General features: G+C 39.9%; 1 protein-coding gene across 4 annotated transcripts in view; it reads right to left on the bottom strand.

Moving 5' to 3' along the window:
* PPEF1 (protein phosphatase with EF-hand domain 1) overlaps positions 1-20,205 on the bottom strand; it is a 95,992-nt gene that overhangs the window by 24,420 nt on the left and 51,367 nt on the right. For all 4 annotated transcript variants that reach the window (XM_081081517.1, XM_081081516.1, XM_081081519.1 and 1 more), the window contains 5 exons: positions 19,819-19,933; positions 16,494-16,540; positions 4,802-4,968; positions 1,693-1,729; positions 763-912 (listed from right to left, as the gene is read on the bottom strand). In XM_081081517.1, the coding sequence (XP_080937643.1) occupies positions 763-912; positions 1,693-1,729; positions 4,802-4,968; positions 16,494-16,540; positions 19,819-19,933 (516 nt within the window). The remainder of the gene's footprint in view (positions 1-762; positions 913-1,692; positions 1,730-4,801; positions 4,969-16,493; positions 16,541-19,818; positions 19,934-20,205) is intronic.

The raw sequence follows: 20,205 nt of genomic DNA, 5'->3' as shown, positions 1-20,205 counted from the left end.
ATGATTCCACCTATATTCAATACCTAGAATAGTCAAATTCATAGAGATAGAAAGTAGAAGGGACTAGGGGAGGGGGGAATGTAAAGTTAGTGTTAATATGTACATAATTTCAGTTTGGGAAGATAAACAGTTTGGGAAATTCATGGTAGTGATTTTGGTGATGATTACACAACAATGTGAATTAATGCCACTGAACTGTACACTTAAAATTAGTTAAAGTGATAAATGTATATTATGTATACTTAAGCATAATATTAATTAGAGATCTTAATTTTTAAAAATCAGGATTTTTTTCACTATTAGAAATGATATGAAATGCCAACATTTCCGTATTTTCCCACTTTTATCATGAATTTAAAAATTTCCCATGTAGATCTAGTCAGTATGGCTCAGTTGGCTAAAGTGTCATCCAGCGCACCAGAAGGTCGGGGGTTTGATTCCAGTCAGGGCACATACCTAGGCTACAGGTTTAATCCCCAGTTGGGACACATATGGGAGGCAAGCAAAGGTCTCTCTCTCTCCCCCTCTCCCTCTCTCTCTCCCTCTCTCTTTAAAATCAATTTTTTTTAAAAAAATTTCCCATGTATAGAAGTTACCCATTTAGTTCTTTACCATACAATCATAGATTTTCTGAAATTTGTACTAATCTTTTTAGAGTTACAACCCCGAAAACACAAATGAATACAAAATAATAAATTAAAAAAGAGGTATATATCCTCTTATAAATCTATGAGACAAGATTCATGTAATCTGCCTTCTTACTTTGTTTCTCTCTATGTGATGGAGTAAATTCAGATCTGTGGACTCTGATATGCCACCATGCATGATCAGGATTTCATCATCAATGATTGTACCGAGTGGTAGCCAGGCAAAAACTTCTTCCAAGACTTGTAGGATTTTTTTTCCATGTATCTGTAAGTAAGAGCTTGAATAAGACTCATTTCTCTGATGGGTTCAAGTTTATTGAATAGTCTCAATGGATGGACAAAAAGCAAAACAGTTTTCATGCCACCTAAAGGAAGTCAGCACAGAGTCACTAACCCACTAGCATCCATTAACCATGTCTTTTTAGTCTGTATTTTTGAGGCTGCCCCTTCCAGGGCGAGCTAATTCTCAGAGATAGTAAATGACTTGCCTTCATATGCAAGCCAACCAATCAAAAGCCCACACCCCCAACCACCTCCTTTATGTGGCTGAAATTACTCAAACTAGCCAATCCTAAATCTGTTTGCACTGCTTTCCCCATTCCTTCCCAGGGAAAATACAATAAACACACTCTCCCTCTCATTCCCTCTGCCTTCTGCCTAACCTTGTTGCTTCCCCATGTGGCCCCCCAGTGTGATGTGCTGTGCCTCCTGTTTCCTGATAACTTATTAAAAGCCTTTTCCTTTAGTACAGCTATGTTCTTGTTTGCATGTTTTACCACACCTGAGTAAAACAAATCCCAGGTACCTTTAAAACAATGGAATATGTTTGTATCTATGCTGAAATGTACAAAAGTCACATTGGAAAAGCTTGCTTTAGTCCAGGAAGAAAATTAAGCCTCTGCCATGGCTAGGACTTCCTTCTGTGCTTTTATTCATATCGATTCTGACTAGTTCGCCCATCACCCTTCCTGAAGGCTCTTTTTTTTTTTTTTTTACTTCTATGTATAGACAGCAAAGAGAATTTTTTTAAAAGTATGAGTCTTACCTTATATTTGCTCAAGACTTCTTTTGTGAAGCCATACCTGGAAAAAAAGGGGGGAGGATTAAAACTAATTAAATGTTGATAACTCCTACTTATGTGAGCCATGCAAAAAAGGGAAGGCCTTGACACCTCACTATCACAAATGTCAGCAACTTAAGAAACTAGTCTTGAATTGGAACTGATTTTTACCCAAGTGTTTGCTAGGCATGATGGGAAAGAACAAAAGCAGCCAAAACTTTTATCCCTATACTCAAGGAGCTTGTAGTATATTTGGGGAAAGAAGATACATTTTTGTGAAACAATCACAAGCAACTTTAAAAATATGTGGTAAGCATGGGGAAAGCTGTGTGGGAGAACGCTTTTAGTTACACAGAATTTCTCAGACCACCTATATCTTACAGTAAATGAATGATATATAGAGAAAAAAAGACTGAAGAAAGATTAAGAAAAACCTAGAAGATAAACAAGTTGGCTCTTTATAGTCTCTCGGATATACTTCATGTTATGTATTAAAGGTTTTAATAGAAACTGTCAGGAATTTTAGAGCCTGAATTAACAGTCACTAAGGGAGATTTAATGATGGGAATTTTCTTCATTTACTTTTCCCTGCCTTAGCATAATAGTATACATATACTCTTAGTACCCAACACAGTGAAGTTGGATCACAACATACTCTAGGTTTCTATGCAAATAATATCATGTCAGTCTTCTATAGTATAACATGATGTTTTCTGAGATTATTTCAGTCCTGTACTCACCAAAGGTTTCCATGTTCTTAAATCTAATGAACACTTTGCAGTCCCCATCTTCCGTGCTCTTTCTGAAACACTAAATACAGTTGACTACATAGTCCTGGAAAACGTTTTTTTCTCTTGGATTGTGTGAAAGTAAACTCTCCTGGTTTTCCTCCTACCTTTCTAGCTATTGTGAATCTCCTTTACAAGTTCTCCTCTACCTTGCCTTAAACATTGGGAGTTCCTTCAGATTCTGTCCCTTCACTTTCTCCCTTGGCAATGTCATTCTTGTCCAAGGTTTCAGTTACTATTTACATGCCAATAACTACAGGACAGTATTCCAGCTCACACTTCATTTCTGAGCTCTGGACATGTATACTCAACTTCCTACTCAAAGCATCTCAGATTAGCTTTCCCCAAACTGAACTCATCATTCTCTCTCATCCCAACTTTCTCCTCTTTTCATGTTCCCAATATCGGTAAATGATATGTACCCCCAAACTCAAGGCAAGAACCTAGAGTCCACCCTTGATTATCTCCTCTTTCAAGTCCCTCATACCACCAAGCATTAAATCATCATTCCCAAAACTCCTCTTGATTTTATCTACTCCTTTGCATCTCCATCCCCACTACCCTAGTGTAAGTGAGAATCCATGATGTACTCTTCAACTACTTCTTAATTGTCCTCTTCATATATACAGGTACTCTTGCCTGTCTCCAAATTTACTCTTCCTGCTATATTTAAAACACAAATTTATGATAATCTCCAATGAATTTCTGTTGTCCTTAGAAGAAAATCCAAATTCCTTTGCATGATCCAACCATTTATGTCTCCAATTCTATCAGACACCATCCTGTCCATCAGTCTATGCTCCTGCCCCCCTAAATTTCTTTTAAGTCTAAAAAGTCTTGTCGCCAAAACCGGTTTGGCTCAGTGGATAGAGCGTCAGCCTGCGGACTGGAAGGTCCCTGGTTCGATTCCGGTCAAGGGCATGTACCTGGGTTGCGGGCACATCCCCGGTGGGGGTTGTGCAGGAGGCAGCTGATCGATGTTTCTCTCTCGTCAATGTTTCTAACTCTCTATCTCTCTCCCTTTCTCTCTGTAAAAAAATCAATAAAATATATTAAAAAAAATAAAAAGTCTTATCTTAAGTTCTGCATAAGTTGTCCCCTCACTGTGAAACACCATGGCATTTTCTTGATTTCCTAACTCATTCTTCAGGGCTCAGACTAACACCATACTTCTGTGAGAGAACCTCTGTCACCTCTCAGCCAGATTGGATTCCCCACTTTACAAACTCACCACACTTGAAAACCTGCTCAATATGTGTCTTGCCTGCTAGATGTAAACTCTATGAGGGTAGGGACCATGTCTCTTTCATTAAACATTGCAGCATTAGATAAATATGATTGGCTAAATTAATAAATGAAAGGATAAATGGCATGCCCAAATAAAAATATTGAGCTATATTACATATTAATGGGCCTCTGATTTTTTCTTGTCTTGGAATTTTTTTTTCATAGTCTCAGAATTTGCTTCCATACCTAAGAATTAGAATTTAAACTCTGTACTCTGGTCAGGTGCCAAAACTGCCCCAAAGACAAAACTAATAAGTTGCTGAGCATTGATCAAGGCACCCAAAAGCCCAGGACCAAAAACATAAAACATGCCATGTCTTCTACTGCCCTAGGGCAAACTGGTTCCTGTTTTTCATAAAACAAGAAACAAAAAAAGAAAAAGAAAAGGAGGAGGAAGAGGAGAGGAAGTAGAAGAGGGGGAGGGGGGGAGAAGAAGAAAGAAGGGAAAAGGGAACATCTACCACCCATTGGGCCTTTTAGCAAAAACTGGTAAACCATTTAACCAATCTGTATTCTTCAAATTTCCAGTGAGTCAGATAGTTGAAATGGTATGTTACAGCTGTTCTCAAATATGTTTATGAACAACTGTGCCAAAAGCAATTATCATGTCATAAAAAATATCAGTGAAAAATACAGTCCTAGTTTCTGAAACAACACATGACACAAGCCAAAAGGGTAGCAACAGAATGATTCCATCTAAGCCTGCTCAAGGACACCTCCAAACCTGGCCTAACACATCTACCCTGCACATGATATGGACTGTGAAGGGTGGGCCTGGGAGGATAAGAACATAACAGGAGGGAGAGGGAAGAACAGAGGTAGAAAAAAAGACTGAAAGAGGACTTCAGAATAATGCATACTCACTCAGTAGAAGACTGGGGCTTGTAAACAGGGATAAGAATTGAGATTCCCCTCATCCCTGCCTCTCTACACCCACCTCTAACTCTTTGCTAGGAACAAAATATGATGGAATTTTATAAAATGGGAAACAAAAGAGGAAATATAAAGGCCTAGGTTACCTCATATTCATCAAAAAATCTTCATGGTTTCCTCTGTTCAAGCACAGGTCATCGCCATAGAGAAGAAAACTCACGAACAGGATCATTAAGATCTCAATGGAGCATTTTCCTCGATCGACAAAATCACCGTTAAAAACATATGGGTTATACCCTGAGGGGAGGCCATTCTGTGGAAGGAAGAGAGGGGAAAAACAAGCCGTTACAAAAATATACTTTTAAAATAAGGCTTTGTACTTAATGTCCCTGTGAACATGGCGAAAAGAAGCTGAGTCTGTTCTTTCATTTGGGAAAATTTTCTCAGTTGCTTGAGTCAGTTTCACTCTTCTAGGGCAGGCATCTCCTGCAAGGGACCTTGAAAGTGAAGAATTATCTTGGGGCAGGAAGATATCAGGGGATGGGGATTGCTCATTCTACCCACCATCTACTATGAGTTTTCTCTAAAAGGAGCTGATATTTGTCCTATAAATAATGGCGACTCTCTTCCTTTTCCCTGTAAAAGAGGGAAACTTCTAAGGGGCCCTGTGTTTAACTTCTCTGGGCTTTATGAGATTGCCTCAAATTGCAAAAGGAGAATGACACTATATCCCCCACCCCCCACCCCCAGATCAAATGACAATGGATACGAAAGTGCCCAGGAATGTGTAAGGCACCGATAATTGTATGTAAGGCTAATACACCAGTACACTCTGATACAATCACACTAAGTATTGATAGCCAGTGTGTGTTCTCACTTCTCACTGACCAGACCATATTAACTGTTAAATATTTTGATTATCACTCCTGGGTATGAGATAATACCTTTAAACACAGTGTTAGCATGAAAAATAACTGGGATCAGGAAAATATACTCAAAAACAAGTATTCACAAAGATATATGCACCCCTATGTTCATTGCAGCATTATTCATGGTGGCCAAGACATGGAAACAACCAAAGTGTCCTGTGATAGAGGACTGGATAAAGAAGATGTGGTACATATACACAATGGAATACTACTCATGGATGGACCTTGAGAATATTATGCTAAGTGAAATAAGTCAGTCAGAAAAAGCTAAGAACCATATGATTTCACTCATATGTGGGACATAAAACTGAAATTCATGAGCACAAACAGCAGTGTGGTGGTTGCTGGAGGAAAGGTGATGGGGGATGAAGGGGGTCCTAATATATGGTAACGGAAGTTTTGATTTCGGGTGATGGGCACACAGTACAATATACAGATCTTGTAACATAGAAACCCACCATATTAACCAATGTTACCCCAATAAATTTAATTTTTTAAAAAAGTTAATTCTTGACATTAAAATTTAAAATACCAATCAGAGCTAAATAAAAGAAAGAATGGTTGGAAAATACATTATTGACCATAAAGAGCAAGCAGACAAAAAATCTTTCACACAGAACAAAAAGGACCATTGGCTCCTAACTACTTCCCTGCCTGCCTGCCTGATCGTCCCTGACCACTCTGCCTGCCTGCCTGCCTGCCTGATTACCCCTAACTGCCTAACTGCTCACCTGCCCACCTGATCATCCCTAACTGCCTCTGCCTCAGCCCCTGCCGCCGCAGCTTCATCCAGAAGGATGTCCAGAATGACGTCCAGAAGGTCATTTGGCTATCCGGTCTAATTAGCATTTTAGGCTTTTAAATATATTTTATTGATTTTTTTACAGAGAGGAAAGGAGAGGGATAGAGAGTTAGAAACATCGATGGGAGAGAAACATCGATCAGCTGTCTCTTGCACACCTCCTACTGGGGATGTGCCCGCAACCAAGGTACATGCCCTTGGCCAGAATCGAACCTGGACCTTTCAGTCCGCAGGCCGACGCTCTATCCACTGAGCCAAACCGGTTAGGGCCAGCATTTTAGGCTTTTATTATTATAGATATTTGGATGGTAAACATGTTTTCAACTGTGATGACAAATTTTCTTGTATTAGAATTTACTGATCTCCAGTTAAATCAAACTTTGCTTATAGGTATTTTATCTCTACTGTGAGCAAAGAATAATGAATTTCTTTAATCAAATCTAATTTTAAGTCAAAAATAATAATGGTCAGCTGGGCCATCTACTTTATACAGCATGCTTGACACCCAATGAGTTTTAACATTTTCAAAAAGTCACACACATTATCAAAAGACTGAGATTTGTGATCATGAAGGCCATTCAATAGAATATATCAGTCTCTAGAAGTGATTCTAAAAGGAGTTCTAAATGTGTATACACGTTGAGCCTCTTAAGTCAGCTGCTTCAAAGAAGGCAAGACTCATTTGGATGTATAAGGTCTGCCTTGTTGGTTCAGGATTAGACATATTACTTTATATAGTCTGAGTCAAAAATGCTTTAGTTTTAGAATAATACAGGAACTGGAAGACAGATAAGAGGATGAGGAGCTAAGTCTCCTGAGACATAAGTCTCTAGAACATTTAGGCTTCGAATTACTGAGATTTCTGGGTTTCCTTCAAAGAAGCAAAACCTGCTGCTATACCCCATCCTTCACTCAGTTCCAGCAAACCAAACTCTCTAGCTTATTCTGCAGCTGATATACAATAAACCATCTATGACATGGAAATAAATTTGACAAATATAGAAAACTCAGGGTAACCACAATTCAGATGACCTGCAGGGGGGAAAAGAGCAGACTACAATTAATTACTTTGAATAGAGACAAAAACAAGATATTTCCCTATATTGTCACCTGTTGTCTACTGGAGCATTTTAAAATAGACATCTAGAAGGTATCCCAACTTATGTGGACATTTTTGTGCACATCATATAATAACTTCTGTACCTCAACTCCACAATATTTTAATTTTATATCTTTTGAGAACCCTATTTTAGAGATCTGTTCTTTTGATTGCAACACACTGCTTTAATCTCAAAAGGAAAGGAATTGACTACTGTGGCAGTGTGAAGCATATCAGGATAGAGAAAAATAGAAAATATTTAATGAACTTCTCAACTGGAAAATCACAGGCATGGGGGGTGGAGGATGGTAAGAAGAGAGAAAGAAAACAAACAAACACCAAGATGGCAAGGCTTCCAATGGACAGCGTCGGTATGACACCCACAGGGTTAAGAGTTAATTAGCTTCTCTGTGTCCATGTGCATCCCTTTTTCAGCTTCAGGAGGTCTCCATTCACAGCATGAATTTAACAAAATAATTTGCCAATACTTGATCTAAAATTTCAAGCTTTGCTTCCAGTGAGGAAAAATGTCTTGCAATGTTAGCAAGGCTAACTAAGGCTCTGAATGAAGTATTTCAAATTGGTCACTCTAATTAAGCAAAAGTGGCTGATTTAAATTAATTCGTTCAGAAAATAAAATCTAAAAATATGACCTAACCAATGCTATGTAAATTGGTTCACTTGATGATATTGGAGCCATATAAAGTCGAGATGCCTTTGAACACAGGCCTGTCATAGGTAACAGTGTGGTGCCCAGAGCAAAAAAATATTTTCAAACCCAGATAGGAATATGACCTGAAAATGTCTGGCTTAGTGAAAAGGTGCTAAATGATATAATTTATAAGGACAACCAAATATTGATTTCATTTTTTTATTATTGTTATTCCTCACCCGAGGATATTTTTCCATTGATTTTTAGAATGGGAGGGAGGGAGGGAGAGAAACATTGATGTGAGAGAGACACATTGATTGGTTGCCTCCCACACACACCCCAATAGAGCCTGCAACCGAGGTATGTGCCCTTGACTGGAATCAAACCCAGGACCTTTCAGTACATGGGCTGACCCTCTATCCACTGAGCCAAACCAGCTAGGACAAGGACAACCAAATTTTAAAGAAACCAAAATCTTAAAACAAACAATCAAGAACAATCATTAGTGTGAATCTCATCATTTATTGCAATGCATCACAAAAACTATCTATAATAATAAAAGCGTAATATGCTAATTAGACTGAATGACCTTCCAGACGACCACGCTATGACACACTGGCGCCAGGCCAGCCAAGGCGGGTGTGATGCGATTTGTCAGGGGTCCGGGCATTGACCCATGATTGCCCCACAGAGGCCACCAATCGGTGGGCTGTAGTTGGTGGGCGGGAAGCCTGGGTGCCAGATGCCAGAGGGAATCCGGTGCCAGCAGCTGGGGGAAGGAAGGCCTACTCTTGCACAAATTTCATGCATTGGGCCTCTAGTCTATATACATAAAAGGCTAAGTGACCGACCATCCATCTGTCCGTCCGTCCCATGACTGGTACATATGATGCATACTGGCAACTTAAAAATAAACATTGACTCACGTATGCTCAATACATATAAAGCTCTCGCTGGTGCCAAGCATATGCGTGCATTTCGATCTGTCATTGTCGATCGTGAATTTGGTTGTTTTTTGTTGACATTCTGAAGCTAAAAGAAAGCAGTGTTGTCAACAGAATATATCTGAAGACCAACTATTGGCACAACGTACCTCTGAAGCCGAAAGAAGCCAGCGTCATCGACAGAATGTATTAAGAGTGTTTTTACTGTTATTGTGGTATATAGGGAGATACTGGAATAAGTTTAATCAATTTATCATTGTTTTTATCAATGTTTTTATACCATGTTTTTGTTTTTATATCATGTTTTTGTTGTTTTTACATCATGTCTTTGTTGCTTTTACATCATGTCATTGTTGTTATATATATTCATATATTATTTTTCATATACATTTTACTAGTTCTCTTTTATCTCTGACACTTCTATTATAGAGAAAGGGCGAATAGCAATATTAAAATATTTCTTCTAATTAACTTCCTTTCAATGTGCACGAATCTGTGCACTGGGCCACTAGTATACGAATAAAATCTTTTCCAATCCTCTAAAACTTTCCTTCATGATTTAGGCAATTACTAAAATTATTTGATTGTCTTAAATGTCACCTCCTCCAGGAAGTCTCCCACGAGATTAGGTACCACTCCAATGTGCTCCCTTGGAGTCTCATGTTTATCCCAATTATAACTCATCCCACCCTGAACTGTCCTGTTGTTTTATTAACTGCCCTTCCTTCTAAACTAAACTGATGTCTTTGGAGCCAAAACCTGTGTTTCAGTCAGACTGTATCACCAACCCTTAGCAGAATACCTCATTCCTAATAGGCGTTTAATACATATACATAAAATGAATGAACTTCATATTCATCTATGTATCATTCCACAGTTTATATAGTAACTTGAACACTAGGGATCAGATAGAAGTTTATTGAATAAATAAATTAGTAGACAGATTCCATTTAACATATGTTTGAATAACAATAGAAGTCTTAAACTAAACCAACCACTTGAATAAAAAGAGTAATATGACTTGGCTGGTGTGGATCACTGGTTGAGTGTGTATCTATCAACACAGTTTGATTCCTGGTCAGGGCACATACCTGGGTTGTGGGCTCAATCCCCAGTAGGGGGCATGCAGGAGGCAGCTGATCAATGATTCTCTCTCATCATTGATGTTTCTCTCTCTCTCTCCCTTCCTCTCTGAAATTATACATATATATATCCATATCCATATCCTATATAATAAAGAGGTAATATGCAAACTGACCCTCCATCATGCCATTACAAGATTGCTGCGCCCACAGCGGAGTCAGGGTTTCCGTAATGAGCCATAACGAGTGATCAACAGGGACCTGAGGCTGCGTTGCACCAGGCTGGGGTGGGGGACCTGAGGCTGTGCCCCCTCACCTGATGGGGCTTGACAGGGGACTTCAGGCCACACCCCCCGCCCGGGCCACAGGACCTGAGGCCTCACCCCCTGCCCCAGGCTGGGGGACCTCAGGCCATGGCCCCCGCTCTAGCACCAGGCCAGGGGACCTGAGGGTGCACTGGGGAACCTGAGGCTGTGCCCCACCCCCCGCCTGGCACCGGGCCAGGGGACCTGAGGCTGTGCCCCCGACCCAGCGGGGCTTGATGGGGGACCTGAGTCTGTGCCCCCACCCGGCGGGGCTTGATGGGGGTGGTGCAGGCCAGGTCTGGATCTCACCCAGTGGGGGTGGGGCCAGTCGGGTCTGGGTCTCGCATGATTTCGAGGTGCACGCGGGTGGACGGGGACTTGACTCTGGGTCCTGTGGCATGCCCCAGACTCTGACAGGAGGAAGATTTTCGTATACATTTTACTAATTTTCTTTCATCTCTGACAAATAGCAATATTAAAATATTTCCTCTAATTAATTCCCTTTTAATATGCACAAATTTTGTGCACTAGGCCATTGTGTGTGTGTGTGTGTGTGTGTGTGTGTGTTTGTATCCTATATAATAAAAGGCTAATATGCAAATCAACCGAATGGTGGAACAACCGGTTGCTATTATGTGCACTGACCACCAGGGGCAGACACTCAACGCAGGAGCTGCCCCCTGGTGGTCAGTACACTTCCACAGGGGGAGAACTGCTCAGCCAGAAGCCAAGCTCACTGCTGGCGAGCGCAGCGGTGGCGGTGGCAGGAGTGCTAAGGACATCCTACTGACAGATGTCCCTGGGGAGCGGGCCTAAGCCATCAGTCGCACATCTCCTGAGGGCTCCTGGACTGCGAGAGAGTGCAGGCCAGGCTGAGGGACCCCCTTCCCCCCGAGTACACAGATTTTGTGCACCAGGCCTCTAGTATGTATATATATATATATATATATATATATATATATATATATATATATATATTTTAAAGTAATGTGATGAGGCATCTCAGGGAACCCTACATTACAACTGTTGCTCTCAGGCTATGTCCTTGTTTGGCCTTGGGCAGGACCCAGTCCTGCAGCCTACTCATCCTATCTATATACAGTGGGGCCTTGACTTACAAGTTTAATATGTTCCGTGACGGAGCTCGTAACTCAAATTACTCGTATGTCAAATCAACAGTGAACGAGTGAGACACGTGATGCTGGGCTGATGTTGTGGCATTCACTGTGATGTTTGCTACACCAACTAGTGGTAGGGTATCTGAAGCTGGCTCGTAACCTGAATTTTAGCTCGCAACTCAAAGCAAAAAATTGGCCGAGAGATGGCTCGTATCTCAAAAAACTCATTAGTCAGGACACTCGTAAGTCAAGGCCCCACTGTATATAAAAGCCTAAGTGACTGGCTGACCAGCCAGTAGCTATGATACGCACTGACCACCAGAGGGCAGATGCTCAACACAGGAACTGCCGAGCTGTGGTCACTTGACAGCAGTGGTTCTCGGGTGACACACCTGGAACCAGAGAGGAGGGAGCCCGATTCCGGAATGTGTCACCTGAGAACTGCCCTCTCACAATCCGGGACCCCTTGGGGGATGTCATAGAGCCAGTTTCGGCCTGATCCCCACAAGCCAGGCCAAGGGACCCCACCAGTGCATGGCACTAGGCCTCTAGTACTGTCTAAAAAAACTGACGAAGAAGAAATTGTCTAGCAAAACACCAACTGAAAGATAAAATTTTTCCTGATTTCAAAGCCTGAGGTTTTCCTGGTTTCTACTTTGGGTTGATAGGGAAGAATCAGTTAGTGGGAGCATAATATAAACATGGTCATTTATAGCTCCAAGAATCTCCAAGAGGATGTAGTTTGCCAAACTATTCCCTATCATTCAAGTTCAATCGGAACTTGAATAAACTAAAAATAATTTTCATGAATAAAATTAAGATAGGTTGATAATGTTAAATAAGGATCAGTTAAAGCATGGTCTCTAACTTCTTCTAAACAGAAGACAGCTAGCCCATGGATTACAGTGAGGCAGCTCAATCCTATTCGCTCCTATGAATGAACCAGAGGAAAGCCCCACATGCAGGGCATTACCAGTAATCAGGATTGAACATGCTGTGGATGCATTGAATATCACAGTGAGAATCAGCACCATCACAGAAACTCTACCATTTCCTGAAGCAATCAAGCGATTGCTTGGGTGGTAGCACCTGTTGTAATCCCTTCACAGGCGACCTTTGTATTTGATGCCAAAAGAGAAATCCACCCCTCCCCACCCTTTTCCTCATTTTAAGATGTTCTTCCTTTCCTCCTCATCTACTTTCTTTGCCCATTACTTTTATCTCAACTAATCTTTCTTTTTTTAATGTTCACTAAGGCCCAATAATGACACTTATTCATACTGTAAGCATTGCTGAAATGAATTTTCCAGATCACTGAAGCGTACTCCTTTAAAAGCTGGACTACATTTTAAAATTATTTGAATCACTTTGGCTAGGAATTTTTAAAATGTGCATTTGTTTCTTTACTCCTTAACAAAGTACACACTGTAGAACTTGAAACCTTCTTGACCATGCAGACACATCAAACTAAGCATGCCCTTAGGCCCTCTGAGAATTACAGAACGCTCTTCTCAATCTATACACACAGCCCCCGATCCCTGAAGATTACTACTTCATTGCCCACCTCATTTTTAGAGTTCTAGATCTCCTCTTACTGTCAGGAACAGCTTTACTTTTCTTCACTGTCACTGAATCTCACTTTCACCTTTCCCCTCCCACTCCCTAATCTGTTGGGGGGTGGAGGAGCCAGACTGGCAAACTTGCAGAAAATGTGTCATATAAGGTTTTACGGATATATGTTCACTGGTCTTTGAGTAAGGGCCTAGGACCTCTCCTGTGAGTAAGGTGCATTGGACAAGAATTTCAAGAGGTCAGAGACCCTTTTTACTTAATTCTGGGTTTCTGTGGAAGTGATAAGTAGATGGGAGTTTGACCTCGGGGTACAAATATCACTGTCATTTGTATTCATGTATAAACATCGTTTTCAGAACAGTTTGTATTCATTATTTTAGGAAGCACTATAGCCTATACTCTGCCATCTATCATCATTCCTCATTTAAACTTTGGATTAAAAAATGAGAAATAAAAAGGCAAAATACTGACTTTTATAAGTTAGTGATCATCAAATAGCATAGCTTTCTGAGACATCTCTGTCCTGCCCTTTTCTTTCTCAGCCCTTAATTTAGGACTCTCATTGCCCAGAAGCTAAGAGACTCACATCATCATAAGCACACCAGGTCATTCTCCCTTCTCAGACACCATTAATTACACCATCTTTTCAATTTCTTAAAGTGGAACCTTGCTGTCATCAAGGCCTCTTCCCGCAATTTCCCCTTTTAAATCAGGCAATTTCAAGATTCTGGTGCATGTGTTTTTTTCCATGTCTAAGGTGCATTTTACCTGCTTCTCACTAAAGCCTTTAAAATGCTAATTCATGGCTCTTGCAGACTTATGCTTTCCAAACAAGCCTCTCACCTCCCTCTACCAAAATCCATCCCAAATAATAGTGCCCACTCTTTCATCACTGGCCTCTCAATCTCTACTTTGTGAACACTCTCATTGGTTAACTCTCAAAATATTTCTTGCTCTCATGTGAAAGCTATATTTTCACCTTTAGTTCTTTTTATAGTACTTCTTACCACCCACCTCCTCCTGTTCCATCTTTACATTAGCACCTTCCAGTTTTACTAGTATATATTCCATATAGTTTACCAATGGCATTAAAGCAATATGTTGGAATTCTCTCTTTTCTCAAGTCTACTCCAGAGGCCTTTCCCTGATCACACCTTAGTATCTTCAACTACCACTCGAGAAATTTTCTTTTCTAAATGCCTTGGAAGTCACTTTCCCCATTTAATTTACTCAACTATTTTCCCTTTTATGTATTTCCCAAAACTTCAAGAGCAATCATTACCAGATTTTCTTCTGTGGTTATTCCACACACACCTCTGCCCCTCCTCCTTCCTCACATTATAATTGTCAACAATACTAGGTCTGAACTTCTGAACATTTATATGGTGCTATATAGAGTTCCACAAATTCCATTCCCCAAACTGTGCAATTCCTTGGTGTCCTCTCACCATTCTATCATTTCTATCTCTATCATAGCTTTCTGGTTTGGACAGTAGAATCCCCATTTCATAGTAAATAAACTCCCTTCTGCCTTCAACTCATTCAGAAAGACTTCCCTCTGGAAATCTGAGCCTGTCTTAAATACACTGCTGTACTCCTGGCTCCTGCAGCCCTCCAGGAGGAAAGGATCTATTCTTCCACAGGATGGACACCTCAGAGTCAGGAGTGGGGGAGGGTCTACTTACTCCTCAGAGCCACTCAAACACCAACCCAGCTTTTTATGTTGCCAGCATCAGGTAAAAGCTTCTACTCTTCCTTCAAGGACCATGACCTGTGGCTACACTTCCTTCCCCTGCTCCCAATCTCTTAGTCCTGTCACAAACTCACTTAATACACCTGCTTTCCACATGCTTGACCTCCTCATGGCCACTATTCTCTTTTACTTACTTCAGTTGCCCACTTTCTGGACCTCACTTTGGACCCATTCACCCCCTAAGATTACGCCCCTTGCAACTTCCCATCCATTCTGTTCCTAAGGCCCTAACCCCAGTTAGTCTGCTCCCTTACCTTAGAGAACATGCCAATCCATCACTCCTCCCATTTCTCCCAGTTGATTGGCCCATCTGGCTTCTCTTCCTTCCCTGCCCAGCTTGGATTCTGGGGCTGATTTCTAGACTGCTCTTTTGCCAGCTACCTCAGCTCCCTACCAGCAAACCTTTGGCTGGACTTCCTGACACCAACCCACTACCTGGGCAGCCTCCCATTTCCTCTGACCCCACTCTATGGCTATCATGCTCTAGATCCTTGCTTAGGCCTCCTGCAGTCTCAACGGAATCACCTCCTAAGTGCCAGCTCCATTCATCCACTCCTGGTTTGGTCTGCTCCTTTTCCTTCCAAGCTTCCATTCTGAACAGATGACATGCAAACCTTTCATTTCTATAATAACTTAGTACTTAAAAGTGCTTTTGAATATTTGTTATTTTATTCATAAGAAAATCTCTTATGAGGTAGAAGCTCAAGAATATTGTAGCCAAAAGAAAAATTAAGGTTTATGATGTTATGTGACTTAAGCTCTCACAGTCTCCAGAGTAGAACTGATTGGCCACCATGATAATGAGAATATATTTTATTTCAGTCCATTTGAGACACCTATGCTGTGCCCAATTATTCAACATGCTACTTGTGGGAATGACACATTAATCAAAGACAGATAAAGGGATATCACTGTGAAGGCAGGGGTCACCTCAGGGTCAGTTTTCTACATGCAGCCATCCCAGAAGCAAACATTCAGTTGACAACAGCTGAGTCAGAGAGAGAATTGATTCCAATGCAAGAGATGCAGAGAAATCCCATGCAGACCAAGCTGCTCTGTGTCCTCTGTGTGGACCCCCACCATCAAAACCCAACAAATGAAGAGGAGCCATGGCACTGGAAGAGCAACTGAGCCCAGCAATGGTGAACCGGGTAGAGAAGAGAGCAATGTGGAACTTACTGTGGGGACTCCTTCCAGACATAATTAGTATGCATTGGAAGAGAAGACTGGTATGTGATATGCTCACTTCTGAACAAAATAAAATAAAACAGACTGCTCCCCTCCCCATCCCGTGCCATCTAGACATCTACGATGTAATAAAGACCCCAAATACAATCAGGTACAAATCCCAAGGGCTATACAGATAACAATAACATTCAACAAAGACCCAAATTAAATTTGAAAAATTATGAAATATGTGTAAGAAAAACCCAAAGGATATCCCTCTACAAATCTTTCAGCTTCTTGCATAAAAGCTGCTATATTTCATCTGTATTTGTACACATCCCTAATAAAACAAATATTATCTGCCCTAGGATTGCTCCCAACAAAAATGCAAATATTTAGCAAAATAATTACTTACCTTGGAGAAGATCAAAAGGAGATCCTCTAATTTTCCATGTAAATCGCCTGGAGGGCAAATGAAAAATCACTCTTCAGCAGGAAACAAGAAAATGCCCATTTTGTTACAGAATTTTACAAACTGAAATACTGCTAATATAGTCCAACCATTCTCGGGGCATTGGGTTTTTCCCCTGTGGTGATATTAATTCCAGGGTGCTATGGAAACTTTGTCGCCTTTCTATAGAGAACAGCATCCAATATTGCAATTATCTATTCACTCTTGCCATTTACGCAGTGCTTACCTTAGTCTGTGCCAAGCACTGTATTACAGGTTTACATTAATTATCTTGTTCAGTCCTTATAACCACTCTATCAGATGGATATTATTTTCATTATTCTCATTTTACAAATGAGGCTCAGAGTAGTTAAGTGACTTATGTAAAGTTACCCAACTACCAAGTGTCAGAGCTGGAATTCAAACCCAATTTTATCTCATTTCCAAACTAAAGCCCTCATCGATTATTCTGTAATATAATCTCTAAAGCAGCAATAGTATCTATCCTGGCATCAAACACCCATGTGTTAAAAAAAAACACAACACCCATGTGTTTCCTCTATACCCAGTGCATAGCAGGAACTCAATAAATACATTTAATTGCTAAATACGTAGCTTTTTAAAGCCATGTTTTAAAGAATATGTTCAGACAGTTGAATTAGAAACTTAAAAAGTATGAGTAGATGGCTCACATTCTTTTGATGAGACAGTTATAAAAAAATTAAAAGGAAAGCATTGCTTTATAAAACTCAGCCAACTAAGGGAAACCATATGAATATATGAAGCCATTAATTTAAAAACAAGAGTGAAAATATGAATATTTAAAAGGCCTACTTGGATAATTATTTCTAGGTAAATATTTATCTTTCATAAGCTCTGATCATAAATATTTACTCTTTGTATCCAGCTTAATTACCAAATAGAATTTAATTTGGAAAAAAATTTCCTCAATTTGTTTAAAAACCCACAACCAAATTCAAACAAATATATGCAACAAAATACTCCAATTATAATGGGAATGATAAAATTAAAATACTTATCACCAGCACTTATTCATAAAATGACTGTAATATTAAGAGCATATTAATACTATTGTATACTTAAATCTCATGATTTCATGTGGTCTCACTCTAAATCTAAAAAATAAAAATGGAAGGACTTTTTACTTATCAGTTAAATATATTTTTTACTTATTTTATTTTTCTAATTGGCTTCAGGGTGATTCATCTTTCAAAGATTTGGATAGACAGAACTGTTGAAGCTCTCATGCTAAAAATGAATTGGTTTCAGCATATTAAGAGTAGAGACTATAAAAACATTTTTAACTTCTACTTGGGCAGCAAACAAAAAATCCATATCATGGAAAGATAGCTACAGAAAGGTACTTCCACTGCAAACAAAAACATGAGTGCAAAATTGGTTATGATTTATAACATAACTGTAGACTAAAACACCTCCTATATTTCTTGTGTGTGTGTCATCCTTGCACAGAGGCCATGCTAACCTTCTCTGTATCATTCCAATTTTAGTATATGTGCTGCAGAAGTGAGCATAAAACACCTCCTATATTTCATGCATATTGAGAACCATGTAGCATGTTTAGATGTGCATATAAAATATGCATCTGGAAATTAAGATAATGGTAAAATTACATCACAATTTCTTTCCCTCTCCTACTACTAAATTAAACAGAAGATGTTTTTGAAAATATGAACCTGATTTTAAATTTAATTTTAAATAATGGCCAATTTTTATAAGTTCAATGGGGTTATTAAAAATAGAAAATAATTCCCATGCTATGGGAACCTACTGACCTTGGCTTTTCCTTTTACTAATGGTGCTATGTGAGAAAAGCTTAGAAATAAATGCCCAAGATGCAGGGATCATTAAATGAATGGAACTGTCCCATCAATCTATATTCCCTAATCTTTGTCTCACGATGGAAAATGAAACATCAATCAGAGCAGTACATGATGTGGAGTTAAAATAGCAGATATGCAGCTGGCTCTAACTAGAGGGCCTGATTTTAATCCTGACCCTGTCACTAACCAGCTGAGTAAGCTTGGCATGTTAGACAGATGGTCTCTGTAAGAACTTCTCATTGCTGTGATTCCAGGATTCCATGTCCTCCAATTAATTCATGTCTTCTTCCAGATCCTTTTGTCCAAAGAAAAGTCACAATGGCACCTGGAGGTATACTGAAAATATGCGGGGACAGGCCCTACTCTGTTTGGCCTATTATGTACACTCCGAGAGCAAATCTAGCCCTGGCTCCATAGGCTTCATGCATAGGCATGGCTTCCTAAGTCTCATGACTCCAAATCCTTTGTTTCCATGAAAAGTAAGAGTGGGAGAAGCCTTGAATAAAAGGCCCCCACTGCTGAGATGCCTCATCTGCTTGGCAGAGATGTGGTGGCCTGATTAGGTTGGAATTAAACCATTGAAGACTCTTCAAAAACCTGAGTCAAGGCATGTCATGAAATATGTGCTGCTACATCAAGTCCCTGTCACCACTATCAGATGCTAGAAATGGAAATGGTTTAATTAGATTGTCAAATCCACTTCTACCTGCCAGAGTAAAAGAAACACGGGCTAAAAACTGATTTGGAAAATAACAATCACTGTTTTGTAACCTAAAGGCTTAATTAGAAGTTAAGGGAGTTGCTGTTCCTTCCACGCACTCCATTCTCAGACAGTTGCAAGCATGCTGAGAGCACCAACTGTGTTGAATTTCAATGTGTACTGTTTCTTGAAGCAATATCCTACCAGACTGGCCTACAGGATAACACAATCTCAATCTTGTTATTTAGAAGAACAAGGAACAGATTTCTGGGACATTCCCACTCTTCTAAAAGCTACAGAGACCAGTTGGAAAAATCTAAAACAGCAGCCAAAAGCAGAGAAGACTTTAATCTCCACCCTGCCTTGGGCTTTTCTCTTCCCAGCATAAGTGGCATGCAGAGGCCCACCTGGGAAAAGCAACATGGAACAAAGATAACGAGAGCTAGACAGAGGGCAAAGAACACTTATTCCACCCATGGGTGGTTTCTGTATTAAAATGCTGCCTTTATAAAAAGCTATGGGTTCTTTAATTTCTCACATAATTAATTCCTGCCAGCTGGTATGCAAAACAAAGACAAGATGGGGAACAGTATTATCATGATAGATAACTCTATATTAACACTTTTCCCTTAACACAGTCCAATTTATGCAGTTTTCAAGTTAGGCAAATGACGTGGAACCAAGAGGCTCTAAAATATTAATTTGGCAACTCTACTCTAAAACTTACCACAGATTGTTATCTCTTTGGTGGGACAAGTTCTTATATGAGTAAAATTTGGCATTTGCTTCATGGCTTCCTTAGTTTCGAATAGTATCTCTAAAACATAATAGGCATGGAGTATCTGTGAGGGCAAAACAGAAGAAAAAGATATGACGAACTAGGAAAAAAGGCATGACTGAATAGAAAGCTATAAAGGTGGAGCATATGAACACATTTCAGGTAGCTGTATTTCAGGACCATCTCTAAATCAGTCTCAAATAGATGATTTCAGCACAGTATCTGGCATATAATAATCCCTCACTAGAGATTTGTAAATTGAATGAATGAATGGTGCCTAGGACATTTATACTCCCATGCTCTTGACATCACCCATTTACAGAACATTTCTGATTA

This window comes from Myotis nattereri (genome assembly GCF_964212035.1).
Source record: "Myotis nattereri genome assembly, chromosome: X".
Lineage (NCBI taxonomy): Eukaryota > Metazoa > Chordata > Mammalia > Chiroptera > Vespertilionidae > Myotis > Myotis nattereri.
The sequence above is the reverse complement of the archived record's forward strand: the minus strand, read 5'-3'. Positions and strand labels throughout refer to the sequence as shown.